The sequence below is a fragment of the Poecilia mexicana genome, unplaced genomic scaffold, assembly GCF_051168715.1.
Source record: "Poecilia mexicana isolate PSO_F unplaced genomic scaffold, ASM5116871v1 scaffold_17, whole genome shotgun sequence".
Classification (NCBI taxonomy): Eukaryota; Metazoa; Chordata; class Actinopteri; order Cyprinodontiformes; family Poeciliidae; genus Poecilia; species Poecilia mexicana.
Genome location: NW_028263386.1, coordinates 7,196,074 through 7,214,641, shown reverse-complemented (window position 1 = coordinate 7,214,641; position 18,568 = coordinate 7,196,074). Strand labels below are relative to the sequence as shown.

The following is an 18,568-nucleotide window of genomic DNA, read 5'->3' as shown; positions in this document are numbered from 1 at the left end:
TTGATTCTACCCAGTGTACTGCAAGGAAATGAAGTTATATGACTTATATAAGTAATAAGGAAGTTTTTTTGGTTTGATCAAAGATCACAATCTGTCCTAATTCAAGATTCAACTGAGAACAGAGAGAGAAATGCAGATATTATTATAAAACTGAACTAAATCACACAGAAATCCAAGCTTATTTTTAACATTTCAATCATTTATGCTCATTTACATGCACAAAATTGATAATAAATTAAGCTATAATTGGCAAAGTGGATAAATAAAGCCTGATAAAGAGTTATTTACTTTAAGTTTTAATATTATCCCAGACCAAATGCACATTTATTCATAGCACATCTCATACTGCCTGCTGAACCAAATTCATATGAAAACGTTTTTATTTGTAATAAAAATAAGTTCAAATTGGATTAGACCTGAATTTTAATATCACCACCTTCCTAAAATAATGGCCTAATAATTTTTTTGTGTGTTTTTTTTTTCAAAAGTGATTTTATCAATAAATAAATAAATAAATCACCCCTTTATTCCTTTTACTGCCAAAATTTGATTTAGGTTAAAAAATGAATTAGATCATTATTTTAGGAAGGTGACATTATGTAACGATTAATATGTTGGATGGATTCGGTTATAAAATTGCTGGATATGAGTTTGATTTGTTTATCAGGGGTCTTGTTGCCATTTAAATAAAACTGAATAAAAATGAATGGATAATTTTAAAATTTCATTGTTGCCACAATTAAATTCTCCAACATTTTCTTTTTTTATATATATAATTCACCAATTAGTTTGTTGGACTAAACATTACAGACTAAAAAGCAGTCTTAAATATACATATTTTAATGTACAGCTTCTTTTTTATTTATTTTTGGCTGTTCGTTCTCTTATCTAACTGGTTATTTGTCATTTGTACATCAATCCCTTAGACTAATATTTAATGTCTACCGGAATTCATTTTTATAGTGCATTTTGGACCCTTTCACGTCGTACTGAAACGTGGTTCTGATCTCAAGTGATGGCCATCAGATGTGGCAACGACAGGCCTCGCTGGAGCGGAGCTGTGACATAATTTCTGGACAGGCCAGCGCGTTTTGGTTTCTATTAATAAAACACCTTCCCAGTCCAACAACAACAGAGAGGGGAACAACCTACCGAGCAGCAGCAGCCGATGTGTCTGTTTATACTCCCGCTTGAGCTCCCTCAGCGCCCTGTCAATGTTTTTACTGACTTTCTTCGCCTCCTTCTCGGCCTCCTTCTCCTCCACCAGCAGTTTGTCCCAATGTTTCTGCTTTTGGGTGCTTGTTTTTGGCAGCAGCTGCAAGCGGCGGCTGCGCTCTTTTCCGGAGCCCTTTCCGCCGCTGCTGCCGCCGCCCCCGTTTTGTATAAGCACCCCGTCTGTCCCGGTGTCCCCGCGGCGGTGCTCCCTAGCCGGGTCCCCGGGGCGAACCAGGCCTTCGCCGCCGCGTAGCGATGAAGTCTCCCCGCATCCGCCGGTGTCCTCCTGGCGAGCCGCCCCGCCGCGGCTCGGCACGGCGGCAGCGGCGGAGGCGTCCGGAGGCTGGTCCGAGTCCGAGGTAGCGTTGGAGATAGAGCCGCTCAGGTCCCCGAAGAGCCGGGGACGCAAACTGTAGCACAGCCCCATGTTGAAACCAATATTTGTCTGTGAATGTGATTTTTCATAAATCAAAATATCGGGCGGGGATTAAAGAAAATCGCAGATGCGCCACCAAGCACCTAACGAGCCATCGTCACATTGGAGCTCCAGCGGCGCGATCTAAATCCGAATCCGAGGCGAAAATGTGAATGAATTATGCTCCGACATTTGCTATATGTCATCTTGCATTTTCCCCCAGTCAGCCTTCGCTTCGTAGATAGTGGATCACCTGATCCTTCAGTGGACACTGCGGGTCCACCTTACCGTAAGTAACCGAGAGGGCGCAGTCTGGAAGGAACGCCGCTGCTGTCCGAATGCGCGCGCACGCAGGTCAAAGTCTGACTGCGCAGCTATTAGGTGTAATGCAAGAGAGGAAGGCACGTCATGTTACTACGGTATGGCTGTTTCCAGAACGCCGCTAAATGATTTTCATTCCTCACATTTCATGCCTGTCCAATGACAGAAAAATGTAAATATTTTTCCTAAAACACCAGATTTATCTCTTTTATAGAAACCCCAGCAAATATTTTGGTCAGATAAAACTCTTAAAGCGTAAATTATGATTTAAATTCCAGATTGGCTAAGAATTGTACTCAAGTAGAATTACTTCAAAATATTTTTAAGTAAAAAGTAGCATTCAAAGATATTACTCAAGTAAAAGTATAAAAGTATTTAGTAAAAATTCTACTCAAGTACTGAGTAACTGCTTAAATTATCAGTCATTTAATATTTTTATCAGAAGGACCAAAATAGCTAAGTTGAAATTTTGGTATTTTAAGGACGAAAATTACAATTATTCATATCAGTAACAAAATAACAAAATCAGCCAAAAAAAAAAAACAAAAAAACTTTTCAAATCAGTTTCTTTCAATAAAAACTTATGAAACTTTAACAGAAACTGCAGGTGTGTGTCTGTTTCTGGTGAGTTTTTTAGTTCAAACATGTTTGTTTTTCATTCAGTGAAAATACTCAGAAAATCCAGAAATTTTACTCAAGAGCAGCGATACTTCACAATAAAAATACAACATAGTAAAAAATACTCCTAAAAGTGCACTTAAAGGAAAGCTACACAAGTAACATACAAACTATGATAACAGTTTAGTTAATACAAACTATACTAAATACATTTTTAGTCAGAATATCCTGAGTCTTTGTCTTTTAGCGGGTTAGAAAGTAGATAAAATTTCCTAAAATAACGGAACACATGCAGGCGTCACAGGAAACCACTAGATGGAGAACTTGTACAAAGAAATGCTAATTTAGTAAGATTTTATAAAATGCATTTGAGTTAAAATACTTACAACCAAGCTGAATAAAAAAATACAAACAAAAAAAACTAACCAATGTAATTAAGATAATGCAAAAAGTATTATCTTAATTATATTAAATTATTATATAATTAATATAATTATTATCTTAATTAGATTAAAAATATGGACCATATTAAATTAGTCTCATTAACTTTCACTATAAATGATATCCTAACTATTTTAAGTATATATAATATCAAATGAAGGTTTAGCAGTTTTTCAGTTTTTTCCAAGAAATAATTAAATTTAATTCCTGGGAATGAATGACACTAAGTACCAGTAATCTATTTGTCTTTACATTTTTTCCACAAATAATAAAATATCCCAGAGAATAATCTTTTTCTTCACTTAAAAAAACTAAAAATAAAAACAAAAGTTAAAAAAAATTAATTCTTTGTACAGTAGATATTTGTAAAAAAAAAAAAAAAAAGGATTTTAAAAACATAATTTAGAAACAGATATTACAAGCAAATAAAAAGCAAACAAATTTTCAAATGGAGGTGGATAGACAAAAATTGTATTAAAGTAAAAGTAACAATGTTTCAATATATTTTTATTCAAGTAGAAATAAAAAGCAGTTGTACTAACAGATAAGAGTAGAAAAATAGTTGCTGAAAATGCAACTCATTACTTGAGTCGTACTGCTTAATCTGATTTAATTTGTGAAAATGATGGAATTAGAGAGACAAAATATTTAATTACCAGCAGATTCTGGTACTTTAAATGATAAAATAAAAACTCCAGCTAGTGACAAGTCATTATTTACATAGTTTGATTTTTGTCCTTTTTGTTTTCTTCTGTTATTATTATTAATATTTTTTATTTATTTAGCACAATAAAAACTGTACACATAAAGAAAATAAAGCACATGTGGGAATAAAATTAGAAAACTAACTAAATCATAAAATTAGACTCAAAACCAGATCTATTAAGTCCATGTGGTGGCTTTTTTATTTTTTATTTCACATAATTATATTCTGAATGTGTGTCAGGATATTTTTCTTTTAAATCTATATTTTAAAATAAATATAAAAAGACCGGGATGTCTATTAAGTGAAGTCTGGGAAAGCTAGAAATTTTACCATTTAACTGTGTAGAAAGTCACATTTTCTACACATTTGCATCTGCTTAGTTTTTCTTTTATAGCTTTTTCTATTTTTCTGTCATTTTTCTTAAGTAAAAATGCTGTTTTTGTTCACTTGAGATTAGATTAAAATCACTTTATAATTTGTTAACGGCAAGATTATTATGATTTTACACATAAAATCTAATAATTAAAGTAAACATTTAAATTCTGTTTGTTTTTATGCATTTTGAGTATATTTCTTTTTGCTATACACCAAAAATCAAAGAATATTCCACTTTTAAACAAAAAAAAATATCACATTCCAACTCACATTTTACAGTAGACTGTAAAACAAAACTATTCAGCTGGAAATGTTTCGTAATCCATATTCAAAATTTAAATCTAGTTCAAGATTTGTGTTGCCTCGACTTCAGCATTCCAAAGATGATCTTCGTCAGCATCAGCACGCTGAAAACACACATTAAAATATAAACATTATTTTGACAAATGTTGGTTGGTGTCCTTCAGTAGAGCACGTTACCTCGCTAAAGTCATCAAACCAGCCGGCATGAACTTCCAGGAGTTTACAAATCTCAGTCCCATCACTACAGCCAAGGTTCCCGCTGTGCCTGCATGTATGGACAAACATGATGAGGAGATGAAAGCTGCTGTCATCACAGCATTACCCTGAGCTGAACAGTGAGAGAAAACTCACCCAATGAAAGCCAAACATTCCTGGGATTCTGAGACGTCAGATAAACTCCAACTGCAGCCGCCATGCCGAAGACGATACCAGCGACCAGAGAGGTGACGCTGCCTGCAAGGGTGGTCGTTTTTATATATATATAAATATATTGAACAGCCTCCAGCTAATTTTATGTATTTTTCTTTTGAAATATTGGATCAGCTGGGTCAAGAACTACAAGTGGAGATTAGCACTTAGAGCTATAACTGCATACAGTGCATTTCTCCTCTTATGGTTAATGTATACTGTAGATTGTCCTTGTTCTAAATAAAATAAATCATCATATTTGGGTTGATTTATTGAGAACTGGCGCTATATACTGTACTGAATTGACTTGATTACAAGAAAAAAATATGGTGCTGTAAAATGTCTGCTAGAAGTGATTTTTCTTTTTAAAAATACTAGTTATTACTCATCCTAGTGATCAAGCATTGAATAAGATTCACACAAGTTGAAATTAAGAGAAAGCCGAAACATATAAAGTCATTTTGTAAAATTTTTGTTGCAAATCTTCCTTTCTATTCTGGATTAAAATAATAATCCAGAATCCTCTGCAAAGGTTTTACATGTTTTATTCTGCCAGGATGAATCCTCAGTTCATTCGTGGAGCAATTTTGGGACTACTGAGAAGATTCTACAATGGCGTATTAGTGTTGTTATAAAGGGGGGTAAAAAAAGGAGTATGTTTCTGAAAACAAAGTAAAATAAAAAAATCCAAATTTTCTAGAAATAGCAAAGAAATTTCAGATTTTGAAAAGTAAAAAAATTGCTAAAAAAATTACATTTGGAGGGGAAATAAGATATTAAGGGTGGATTTAAAACTTTGGGTTTTGCGTCTGTAGGTGTTCTTGTAAGACTGGAGAACTATTAATCATAACCACTTTTACAGATTAAAAGAGAAAACAAGATTTTGTTGAGTTTTGATAACTTCCCTCGTTAAGCTTGAAGTTTAAACTAGTTTATTTTCACCAGTTTTGTACTTCAAGACCGTAACAGCACACGAGGTTTAAACTATTTCAAAAGCCGACCGTATTTCTGAACTTATTTCACCTACCAATAAAATCTGAGTCTGTTAATATACATATTTTAAAAAGCATACCTGCTTTAGCATAACCTATGACTCCTCCTGCTGACACAAACAGAGCATAGCCGAAGCCAATCCAGTCCATGAAGTCCAGCCTTTTAAGCAGCTAATCCTGAACCGAGAAACAAAACCTCACAAGGTTTGTGATAATCTTGTATAAACTAATCTTGTATAAAGACAGTTTAGTTTGTTTTTAATCGCAAACTGTCCTTAGTTTTAAACAAAATGCGTAATAACGCTTCGAACAGGTACTATTACACTGAATTCTTGACTAGTTCATTGTTTCAAAACACTTCCGCCTAAACGGAAGTTAATCGCTTTCGAAATAAAAGCTGACAGATTGAACTAATTCCGTAACTGTAAACTTCGCTTAAAACTTGGATTTTTATAAAATATTAAATTAAAAACCAAATAAATTAACGTTGATATAAGATATTTTAAGCAAACTGTCCAGAGCTTATGAAACACTGAATCCTCAAAGGAAGCCGGACGCCTTCAAAATAAAAGATGAGAAATGCACTCAGTTAAACGTAAGTGTAAATTTTGATTTATTAAAGTTAACAAACTGACGTAAGTTTAGAATCAGCAATGTAAAACCTCGTAGAAACTATAATTACAAGAAAAGCTTCATGAAATGAATATTTGGCAAGCACTTCCGTCTCAACGGAAGTTAACTTTCAAAATAAGAGATCTCACAGATTTCACTCATTTAGAAACTAATCTTGTATAAAGTCTAAATCAATATTATAATTAAAATATATTGCTACAAAAGGTGTCTACATTTATAAAGAAAGGTGGTGGTTGTGTGTAGGTACCAAAAATAGGTATAAGTTTAAAGCACAAAAATTAAAACAAAAAATGAATAAAATATCCACATGAAATCTAACTAAATCTGAAAACTTCAAAATGCAAATATTTGTATGGCTCAGTAAGTTGACATAAAAGCATGAATGGGTTAAGAATATTTTTTATTGCTTGACAGTCTTTTTTCCGCCATTTTTCTTCTTCTTTTTGGGTTTGCTCTCATCCTCTACAATTACTTTTTCTGTTATCGCTCGGCCTCTCTTCTTCTTGGCAAGTTCCTGAGCAAGTTCTGAGGACAGTGATGGAGAAAAAAATATTATTTAATCAATTTAATTAACCCATGTCATCATTATTATGTATTAATAACAAGTAGTCCATAAAGTGAGATGAAGTGAGATGAAAGCTGGACTCCACCTTCAGATGTTGCTGCTTTAGACGGACCATCAGATATCGGCTGAACTGACGAAGGTCTCCATACGGCGAGGCACGTCAGTCTAGCTGTTGTGTTCACTTCCCCCAGAAGAACAGGAGGCTCCAGCTCCTGATCACCAGCAGAAATAGTCATATAAAATTTATTTACCAAACCGTTTACATTAGCACTCCTTTCTTTAATACTTTGTCAGACCCACTTTTACCAATAAGACACCAATAATATAAAATTTCACAAAGTTGAAACACAGAGAGACTTCCTGCACTGTTTTCTGTGGCTCACCCCAGTTTTTCTATAGGACTTAGGTCTAATGGAAGATGGTTGGACCTATATTTGGTGAACTGTAACTATGTTTTTTTCTATTAAAAGACCTGAAGTTGACTCATTTTTAGTTTAATGGTAAAGTCATAAATGTCTTGGTATTTCAAATCAATGTTTATGATAGTTTTTACATTAACGACATTCCAAATTTTAAGTTGGGAAGCCATTTTCTTGTAATCTTTTCTCGATTTATGAAAATTGAAACATCTGCCTTACTTGAATGGCATGTTTTTCTCTCTAAAAGAAATGGCGTCAGAGTAATAAAATACATGAATATATATTGTTAATAGGTCATTATAAGTCTTAAGACTAACAACTACAAGTTTTAGAAAATCAGATTAACTTAACCAAATACCAAAAATAATGGTTGCAATTTCCAAAAAATAGAGTGAAATAATGTTACTGCCATAAAAGATCCAATTTATTTAATTTTTTTTTCACCCATCCCATCCACAGGTAACAGTAAATTCAGCAACAACTGCCCAATAGTGTTATTAACCACAGATTTTGATTTATGGTGTCAAAATAACAAAGACGTACCTCTTTCAGATGGAGTTTCCACATTTTGATGTAACCATCATTTGAAGCCGTTAAAAGCACGCAGTAATCATCCACAATCAAACTGTCGACTGCTTTTACTCTGAAACCACAAAGAGATGCAACAATAACTGAGAGCACTTGTTCTTCAGTCAGAAAAATTTAGCCTAAAGTTATTTATAACCCTGGCAGATTAAAGTTTAACATTATCTTCTAATTTTGCCAATGTTTTTCTTCAAACTGAGCTGACCAAACTGAGCCCTGACTTGGATCGGACAGAAAATTAGTGGAGGTTATGATTGCGGTAATGCTAATAAAGACTTATTTCCATTAATAACACAGAAAGTTATAAATATCTTAAACATGTTTCAATAAAATGTTGATATGAAAATTTTTTTTTTCTAAATGTGACATTCTGAGAGATACCCATCTCTATTTTCAAGTAAAAATAATTATCTTGTATGAATACAACTATTTTTAAATGTAAATCAATTCATATTATGATGAACATATTAGGGGAGATGTAACGTATAACCATCAGGACAAGCCTGTCACACTTAGCAAACTCACAATAACAATGAACCTGCTAATAAATCAGATCACAGTGTGTGCTTTAATGCACTGCGGTCAATTATTTCAGGAGATTCTCAAGAAATGTACCTTGTTTCATGAGCCTTGAACTCACAAACCCATTTAGCTTTTTCCACATCACAGAACCTCACGGTTTCATCGTCACCTGCGATGGCCAGCACGGAGTTCTGAAAGACAAACAAGGTTCAGAACCAGAGCTGGGCAGTAAATCAATAACAATATATATTACGATCAACATGTGATCAATATCGATAGAAGTATTCAATAATTTTAGGGAACTGCAAAGCATTTTGGGGGATTTAGGCAGAGGAAAAACTTTAGCTGCTCAACCTCACCTGACACAGCTAAGCAAAGTTGGTGGAATAAACTAACTCACTCACTCTTTGGTTACCTAGCAACTCACTCACTCTTTGGTTACCTAGCAACTCACTCACTCTTTGGTTACCTAGCAACTCACTCACTCTTTGGTTACCTAGCAACGACCTGCTGAGTAACTAACAGCAGTAGATTCCACCACTGTGCCTCATAACTGCTTAAAAATAAAAAACAGCATGGAATGAAAACTGTGGATAAAACAGGAAAGGCTTATTGTTATTTTAGATATTTAAACAAATAACTAATCAATAACTATTGATAGACTGATATGAAAGCCTTATATTGTGATACTTTTTCAGTCTAGCCATAAGGAAATAGTTAAATTGAACAGTGTTTTTACTGTTTTTCCTGTATTATTTTTGCTTCAGGAGAGTATTTCAATCCCTGTCAGGTCAGAAGAAGGAGAATATTGTATTCCTTTTTGAGATTTTTAATTTTTTCATTTTTCACAAGAATATGCTGAACAATATCCTATAACAAACCAGACTGAAAATGTGTGAAAAATCAGCCACGGTCCAAAGAAGAACTAAAAAGGACACAAAACAAAAAAACATAGCTACCCCTTAGCGCTTGATTCCTTTCATTCATTCATAATACAGAGTCTTGGTGTGAAAACTCACGTTTAAGAATTTCACAGATGAGATCCTCTTCGGGTTTGCGATCGTTCCCGTTACAGACGCCGTCTCCAGCTTGTAGATATCAATTTTGTCATCCACCACCACCACATATCTGTCGCCATCTGGAGACCATCTGACAATGTGTGCATCTGAGAAAAAATATAAAAATAAAAGGCTTAATATCATCCCTGCATCACAAGAGAAATCCAAAGCTGTTTTTATTTTCATCTAAATGAAAGTTATACTCACTCTGTTTGATGTTTTTGATAAAAGCCGACCTGCCATTGATGAGATTCCAGGTTCTTTAAAGATAAAAAGGACACACTAAGTTTTTCTTTTTCTTTAAATAAAGAGCCTAAGTGAAGTGTTAGCACACATTTTCTAAGTATTCTTCCACTCTCAAACTTCCAGAGTTCTCAGCTCAAATGTTCACAATCAATTTTTCTGCAGAGGTTAGGCTTTAAATTTAAATGAATATAAATAGAACTGTATAGGTGAGTGGGTAGATAAAAGAATGCTGGATTTAGACTCGTCACAATAACAAATTTAGCTGGATGATAAATTGTTCAAGAAGTTATTGTGATAAATGATAATAATGTTCTGAGACCATTTACAAGTTCTAATAATGTAAAGACACATTCTCAAAGATCAGTCAACTTTAAGTACTAATGAACATTTATCACTAAAACTGGAAGACATTTTATATATCCAAAATAAATAAAGCAACAGAAGCAACAAATAAAATGAATTACGAAGTCTCTGTAAACAAAATTGTCCTTCCAAAAAGAGGCTAGATGAAACCAAAGAACCAGAACAAAAAAATTATAAATTATGCAGACGGAAATTATTGCGTTTGTTCTAACTTATCATGTGATTAATTGATTTATTGTTTATAGATCGACTGACAGAGGTAACTGATTAAGAAACAGAGGGATGGACGGATAAACAAATGGCAAGGTATTTAAAACAATAAGGACACAGAAAAAACTTTGGAAAATATTCCCTTCTCAAACATACTCAACTATCCAGAACCAAAAAGATTGTCAAAATTTTCCAGCCTGCGTCGGTAAGCTATTAGTAAAACCTCATTTGAGCTGCGAGTTTTACCTCAGAGTCTTGTCCGTCCCAACCGACAGTGCCAGTTTACCCGACGGATGGACAGAGAGCGAAGTGACGTGACCTCTGAGGAAAACGAGACAAATCAGGATCTTCATTCACAACAGACAACTGCAGCCAAACTGTGGGAGTGTCACACTCACTTATGAGCTTTGATGGTCGTCATGCACTCCCACTTCTTTGTGCTCCACACACACAGGAGCCCGTCTTCCCCTCCACTCAGCAAGTGGGACGAACCATAGAACTCCAGGCAAGTGATGGTACCTGTGGAGCAAAGGAGTCATAACAAAGAAATGTATCATCAACAATAATTTCATGCAAAATAAAACTAAAGTCAATGCATTTTCTGGCTTCAGACAATCTAAAATGAGCTGCTCACACCTTCATGATGCAGCAGAGCCCCATGTTCTGTTCTCTTCTTCATGTCGTATAACTGTATAGTTTCATCTTTGCTTCCCGTGACCACAAACTTCTCGCTGGCCGCCACAGCTGATACTGAAGCTGTGTGAGCGTGATGTGTAAAGTCAGGTTTGGCTGTCCAGTCCTGCATTCAAACAAACAAACAAACAAATAAATAAGGAAAACATCACTTTGTGAAATCTTAAAATGTTGAATTCTCCAACAACAGGTACAAATTACAAGAGGTTAGTAAAGGCACAATAAAAAAACCCATGATAGACCAAAACAAAAAGATTTTTTGTAGCACATCACAAGTTAAAACTGTTTCACAAAGACTAGAAAGCATTCACCCATGTTATTCTTCTCTAGTGCTTATTCACAACAATATGTATTTATCTTAACATGCAGCAGCTACTAATTGCTATTGCAGTTGGTGTAGTCTCCCTAGGTTTTAAACCCTAGCTTTGACTTCTCTAAACATAAACGTACTGAATATTATTTCCACGTTTGAAATAATTAAGGATACATGTAACAAAAGCATAGATTGTTAAGGAAATTATAATACTGTCAAGAGATCGTACAGTGCATATTTAAAAGGAGATTAGTAACATTTTCCTGCAGTCACAAAATCTCAAGTCTACTCACGTTTCCCTCCGTTTTTACTCGGTATCCGAAAGTAATTTGCTCATAGCTGCCAGCGATGAGCTCCAGCACCGCTGCCATGCTGCTGCTGCTGCCTGTTACCTACAAGAGGAATGAGCTAGCAAGCTAATCCGGATTCTATAACGTTCTCGACTCAGATATATGCCACCAGATTCAAGTGACAACTCGTTAAATTCCACAGTGACACCTACATTAAGTACGAAAGGAACGACAATTCAACAAGAATCGAGTTTAACCCACTAAAAAATGGCATGCGTGACTATTTTTTTTAAGCCACACACGTCTGACTACAAAACAACGTGCGTCGAAAATGCGCATGCGCTGCGCGTGATTCCTTCCGCTAGGGGGTGGGGTGGGGGGGGGGTTTCAAAATAAAAGTTTGTTTATTGCTTATCCATGTTTTCAACATTGGCCAAATGTAATTAAAATTAATGCAAAAAAACGTACTTAAAAGTTTATTTAAAATGCACAATAACGACTAACGGTTAATATTGACTGTGGATTACTTTAGCAAGCCTAAACTGATTTACTGAAAAGCCTAAATTGTGAATAGAAAAGATCAGCTTTTAATGAATTTGAAGTGTAAACTATGTGAAATGTACTTGAATTTTATTCTAATTTCTAAAATAATTTAATGCTGCAAAGTCCGTGATAAATGAAATACTACTGCCGTCTTTCTACCCTGACAAGATGTGAAAAAGTATAAATAACGAAGCCGTTTGTCGAGCAAAAATACATTTGCTTTGTTTATAGTATCGATTTCTTTTTACTATTTTAAATATAAACTTAATGCCATTACATAAGCTCAAAAAAGAGTCTTGTTAGCGTACTAAAAAGCTTCACAAATGTTACAAATGACCACCGAACACTTGGAAAACCCCACTTCACTCTCTCCTAACTTCACCTCTGAATCAGAATTAGACCCGCCCATCTGATGACGTAGCGAATGGGACGGGCATTGTGATTGGCTAATGTTTTTGGAAACGTCAAGATTGACGTCTCAGATAACTGTTCCCCAGTAGTTTAACGAGAGGATGTCAGAAGAAGTCAGGAAGGACTTTTTTCACTAAAAGAAACCATGGCCAGTGGGTAAGCATTGACTTCAAACTTGCATTTTTGTTTTTCGCTTTGTTTTCCCCTTAGTTTCTGCTAAATATTAGTTTTCTCCAACATTTTGAAATACTTCCGGGTATAAAACTTATACATTCAAAAGTGTTTAATGTAGACATGTAGTAATAACGCTGTAAGATGAAACTTTTTCTTGGTTTTATTCGCATATTTTCCTCTCAAGTCCAACTGAATCTTTCTTTTCACAACTAAAGTCTGCTCTAAGTACAAAGTGTAGTTTTAAAGCGGTAAATATGTGGAGATTTTATGCAGGAATGAGGATTAGTTGTTGTGGATGTGACTGCTGCAGGGTCTGGTACTGATTAGTGGGTGAAATTATACAACGCAGCAAACAGGATATGGTTGATTTTATAGTTTCTGCTGATATTTTCAGATCTGAAGAAAGAACAGAGGAGTTTCTGTGCCCCTTTCTGTCATTTGGTTCTTACTCACCATGTGCAGATCCTACATGACAGTGAGGGTGTGGTTTTAATACACAGTTTTTAGTTTTCATCTACTGTTTCTAAGAGAGAAAAAAAAGCTGCTGAAAGACTGCAGAAGGATTACCCATGTGACACAACTGTTTGTTTTCCACTCTGTCATTACATTGTTCCAAGAAAAAAGCAACACGAAGTTCTTGGAAATAGACAAGATTTTCTGCGAAAAAAGTTTACCTGAAAATTAGATGAAAGCTTATTACACCAGGTGTCTGCAAAGTCTGAAACAGAGTTTGGAAAAATATAAAAGGGGGAGGGATCACCTAAAACCGAATCTCTGTATCTATGAAAATAAAGCAAAAACAGACTTCCTCTTTATTACTAACGGCTCCAAGGTTACAACACAGACATCTTTATTACCATAAAAGCTGCAGAGGCTGATATGGTCATGCAACTTTTCTTTTTTTTTCTCCCACCATTTTCCCATTTTACTGAGGAACTCAACACCATTGTCACTAAAGGTGAGCCCCACCTGCTCACCTGTTGTGATACACAACTTGAAAGCTGAAACTACATCGCCTTGTTCCGTCTTCATAACCCTTGAAGGTTTCTTAGGTTACAGCCACAAAAATCTGTGTATTTTATGTGACAGACCAGCACAGAGTACTGCATGATGTCTGTCCTCCTGAGTTAACACTGTGTGGAACTCCATGTGATAAAAGTGATCTTTAATCTTAATGTATATCTTATTTGACAATTAAAACGCAATTGAAAAAAAAATGGTGTTATGAGGGCCAACTTATATGTTGTGTTTGTTCATATAGTTTCTCTCCAACACATGGAGAAGCTGGATCTTCTCTCTAATTTTTAACAGAAATTGACATGCGTTTGTCTTATTGATCTTGCCTTTCTTCTTCAACTCGTGATTCATCAGTTGTCTTTGCTTTTCCCCCCCAACAGTCGACAGGCTAACCGGGACCTGACTGAGGTGCTGAATAAACTCTGGCAACTGGACACAAACCGTCTGAAGCCGGGAACTGACTACAAAATCTCCCTTCAGGTCAGTCCTGCATGTTGCAATAGATGCACACCTACCTGGAAGGGAACTTAGATTAACTTCTAACATCAACACATGAAAAGCTCAGTACTTTCTGCTTGACTTAACATTAATAAATAAGTATTTTCTTTGGATTAACTCAATAATTTAATAGCAAAAGGTGCCTAATATGAGATTTATTATTAACAGAATTTGAACCAGGTGAAGCTAAACCTGCGATTTGGAGAGTTCTTAATAGAACTTATTTACAGAGACAGAATGTTTTTCTTTTATCTTAAATGCAAAATGTATATATTTCTTGTACAGTTTCAGCTTAATTACTGCTCTGCTCTCTTTCAGCAAATGGCCTTTTTCGAGTCTGTGTAATCCAGTCAAAGATTAATTGTTTACTAAATTAGATAATGATTATTTCATCATCGATTAATCACGATTAATGGTTTCAGCTCTAAGTGTGTAATGACAAGCTCTGTTTGCTTACCGTATTCTGATTCTCTCTGTCTCAGGGCAGAGCGGGTTATGTGGCGCAGGGCAGTAACTACGCCAGAGATCGGGCCCACGCTCCTCTCTTTTCCTACGTCGATGAGGGAAAGCTGAAAAACATTAAGACGTTTGCTCGTAAGTATCAGTTTAACATCATTTTGGTTTTCTAGAACCTTGCTTTCACCACGTCTGATGTTTATGCTTGTAACTTCAGATTTTATCAACTTGCTGGACAACTATGAGATGTCTACAGGCGTGTCAGAGACGGTCACTTCAGAGGAGCTTCAAGAGAATCGGCTCTTTATTGACTCCATCATGGAGACTGAGCTCATGAAGGTACAAAAGCTTTGGAGCTGACCTGTTACTGGTACAAGCTCCCTTTACCAAAACACATAAATATTGTCCTGCCTTGTGCCAAACACTGTTCAGATGGATGTTATGCTATAAAGGCCAGCTAATAATCAGACCAAAAAGCAGATTCTTAATGTGAGACTGTACTGTTAGATTTTGATTTCAAAAATATTCAAAACAGTTGGAATTTTTCACTTTTTATCACATGGAAAAGTGTGAAGTATTGTTCTTATTTAGATGCAGCAACAAATAAATTGATAGGAATGTCCAGAGCAAATTAGCAAGTCAAATGTACAAAATCAAAAAGTGAAAATCTGATGGTAGTTTTCACACATTTTAAAAAAATTATTATGATGAATTTTGTTTTTCAACTCTTAGTATGCTCACAACTATCTGGTAAAGAAAGGCCAGTCGCCTGCGGACCGCGGACAGTTCAAGAGACAGCTGTACGACATCTGGTTTCGCCTCTACCACAGAGACAGGAGTGGAGGGTGAGTGTTGCTCTGACAGCAGGGGAATATTTTTAATAGTTAAAAAATTTATTTATTGTAAGATGTGAAGCTTTGTTCATCTGAAAGCTTACAAAACAGCAAAGTAAATTGGTGCTTTAGAATTTATCCAGAAAAAGGCTAAGAGTGCTAAATGTTTTCAAAAGTTAGCAAAGTCGCTAAACAAAAAATTATCTCCGCAATCAATCAATCAATCAATCAATCAATCAATCAATCAATCAATCAATCAATCAATCAATCAATCAATCAATCAATCAATCAATCAATCAAATTTTATTTGTGTAGCACATTTCTGCAGCAAGGCATTTCAAAGTGCTTTACATCATTAAACACAAAAACACAGTCATGCAACATAGAATCAACAATCAATAACATTAAATTTCCTGCCAAAATAAAAAAGAAAAAAAAAAGAGGGGGGACTCCAACATGCCCCCCTTTTCAAACAACGGGGGGGACTCTAAACTCGCATTAGCATTAGCTGTACACTACTGTACATAGGTTGTTTAGTTTACTGATTAGGAAACTGACAGATATATTGTACGTGGTGCTGCTGTTACTCCACAATGCAAACTTGTTAAGGGGAAATAACTTTTGAAATGTTTTAAAAATCTAATTTAATTAGTGAAGAAACAAATGCACTCTTTATTGTTTCAGAGAGGATTCTTGTGGCTTCGAACATGTGTTTGTTGGAGAGACCAAATATGGCCATGAGATCATGGGTCTGCACAACTGGGTGCAGTTCTACCTGCAGGAGAAGCATGGTCATGTGGACTACAAAGGCTACAAAGCAAGAGACAACAAAGACACGGTAAGAACGTCACGCTGGTTTCCTGTTCAGTTAGGAAAAAAATAGAATTTTATTTAATCAATCAATCTGGATAAATATGGAAACAAGTGTGTGGGTCACCATGTTTGTATCTCCAGACATTATTCCCTGTACAATTGTTGGATAGACTGGTGTCATTTTTGACAGTAAATTCATAGTAAACCTTTTTATTCATGCTTGGGAAGAAATTGGTCCAAAAAGGACCAACATTTTTTTGCAGAAAATGTGATCAACTTGATCAGTATAAAACATCTAGAACAGTCCTCAAGGGCTACCACCCTGCAACCTTTAGATTCACCTCTGCTCCAAAATGTCTGAATTCAGCATTCATTCCTCTCTGCAATAGGCTGGAAACGAGCAGTTTATTTGATCCAGGTGTGTTTGAGCAGAGACGCATCTAAAAGTTACAGGATGGTAGGACTGGAGGACTGGAGTTGGTGACCCCTGATCTAGAAAGATTTTAAAGGGAACCATCACACAAATTTCACATTTTGGACATTTTTATACTTCCATTTGGGTTTTCTATTGCTTCTAACAAACAACCAAGACCTTAAAAAGACACCCAGGTATTTTTGGGCAATAAGTTAATATATTTTAGTGTGTGGAAAATGAGCTGTTTCAAAAACTTCCCCATAAACTCACGTGTCGTTTCCTAGCAACCCCAGGCGAGCCCAGCCCATTACTTAGCAACCCAAGCTGAGCTCCAGCATGTTTGATCAGCTGGTTTTACACCTCTGTTCGCTGTACAATGGCTGCTGGAAAAGACAAGTGTTTTGTTGTTGACTTACCATTCAGAAACCACTTGCTACATTCTTGTTGATTGTGCAGGAGGCTTCAGTCCTGCTTTTCAAAGATGTATGGTTATGTAATTGCACTGTTTGCAGCTATTTTCACATTGAGAGTGTAAAGATTGAGTTTGGGGGCATGGCCAGCAGCAGCTTATTTGGATTTAAAGTGACAAGAGGCAGTAACAGTTAATAGGCAGAACTGATCAGACTAAAATCTCATTTTCTAAGAATGAATTTTTGCAAATTAACATTATTTTGTATAACCCTAACCTGTTTCAGAAAGCGTAGTGGTCACCTTTAAGCTCCATTAAACCATATTCTGTTTTTTTTTTCAGCCTGATGAGGATGACCATGTCCTGAACCTGCAGTTCAGCTGGAAAGGTTTGGTGAAGCCTGTTGGCGGCTCCTTCATCGGCGTCAGCCCAGAGTTTGAGGTCGCTCTGTTCACCATCATCTTCCTCATGTCGACTGAGAAGATGACGTCAGTGGTAGTGAAAGTGGACGAGTATGTGCTGGAGCTGGTGGTCTATCGGCAGGGCCGCTCCATCGGCACGTCCTACCCCAAACTGCTCAGCAGCAACAACAGAGATTTGTAATGTTATGGCCATGCTGAAAGAAATTCTGCTATATTACACTCTAATCATGGAGCAGGTTGTTTTACGTTCACTAAAACCCACGCCTTAAATATCTCTTAGCCAGACGTTGACTGAAAATGAAGGATAAAATATAGTAATCACATTTGTGTCATATGCTGCCACCCGTTACAGGATATGTATTTGTTATTCCTCTTATTTGTACTCAACTTTTAAGAACCTTTAAGCCAAAAAGGTTACTTTTTGAAAAATACTGATATTTGCAAAGAGATTATGACTTTCATCTGGAGTTTCCTAGCGGTTAATTTCGTCTCCAGTATTTTAGAAAATAATGTAATCTGCTTGTTTACTAGTAAAAGCTGACTGTGTATTTTCATTGAATAAACCTTTTTTTGTTCTGTTTTGGTATCTCTGACTCTGAAGGATTTTTTTGTTTTGCTTTATTGAAATATATGTTATTTTATTTTTAAATGCTCACTTAATGGATTTTGAAGAACATGGTAGACATGGTCTCTTCAGTTTTACATTTTGAAAAATTGGCTCTATTTTTAAACAATGTCATCTTAATGGAACAAAAAACGGGTGTAACATGGTTATTATAAATTATATGGAAATGCCACACATTCTGATACATTGCACCTTAGACACCGTTAACCTTTTTCTTATTTTTTTTCTGTTTTCCAACTTTTCTTTGTTGTGCTTGAATAC

At 35.5% G+C, this 18,568-nt stretch overlaps 4 protein-coding genes across 4 annotated transcripts in view; 1 reads left to right on the top strand and 3 right to left on the bottom strand.

The window, feature by feature from the left end:
- The window catches only part of LOC106930948 (guanine nucleotide binding protein (G protein), alpha activating activity polypeptide, olfactory type), an 86,862-nt gene extending 84,936 nt beyond the window's left edge, over positions 1–1,926 (bottom strand). Inside the window, exon 1 of the mRNA XM_015008824.2 lies at positions 1,153–1,926. Coding sequence (XP_014864310.1) covers positions 1,153–1,642 — 490 coding nt within the window. The 5' untranslated portion in view covers positions 1,643–1,926. The remainder of the gene's footprint in view (positions 1–1,152) is intronic.
- Positions 1–18,268, top strand: part of LOC106930957 (uridylate-specific endoribonuclease C-like) — a 138,655-nt gene extending 120,387 nt beyond the window's left edge. Inside the window, exons 2-8 of the mRNA XM_015008834.2 lie at positions 12,759–12,801; positions 14,217–14,316; positions 14,817–14,928; positions 15,008–15,129; positions 15,523–15,635; positions 16,308–16,461; positions 17,603–18,268. Coding sequence (XP_014864320.2) covers positions 12,791–12,801; positions 14,217–14,316; positions 14,817–14,928; positions 15,008–15,129; positions 15,523–15,635; positions 16,308–16,461; positions 17,603–17,863 — 873 coding nt within the window. The 5' untranslated portion in view covers positions 12,759–12,790 and the 3' untranslated portion in view covers positions 17,864–18,268. The remainder of the gene's footprint in view (positions 1–12,758; positions 12,802–14,216; positions 14,317–14,816; positions 14,929–15,007; positions 15,130–15,522; positions 15,636–16,307; positions 16,462–17,602) is intronic.
- Positions 2,624–6,153, bottom strand: tmem14cb (transmembrane protein 14Cb). The gene is made up of 4 exons (XM_015008822.2): positions 5,875–6,153; positions 4,746–4,847; positions 4,572–4,659; positions 2,624–4,498 (listed from the first exon to the last, which is right to left on the bottom strand). Exons 1-4 carry the CDS (start codon positions 5,942–5,944, stop codon positions 4,438–4,440), a joined length of 321 nt encoding a protein of 106 aa, XP_014864308.1. The 5' UTR covers positions 5,945–6,153; the 3' UTR covers positions 2,624–4,437.
- On the bottom strand, positions 6,811–12,032 carry pak1ip1 (PAK1 interacting protein 1). Its single transcript, XM_015008832.2, has 10 exons — positions 11,695–12,032; positions 11,032–11,194; positions 10,794–10,914; positions 10,642–10,716; positions 9,784–9,836; positions 9,538–9,683; positions 8,612–8,709; positions 7,955–8,054; positions 7,078–7,204; positions 6,811–6,952 (listed from the first exon to the last, which is right to left on the bottom strand). The coding sequence occupies exons 1-10, from the start codon at positions 11,770–11,772 to the stop codon at positions 6,828–6,830; spliced, it is 1,086 nt and encodes a 361-aa protein (XP_014864318.2). The 5' UTR covers positions 11,773–12,032; the 3' UTR covers positions 6,811–6,827.
- Positions 18,269–18,568: the final 300 nt, after the last annotated feature.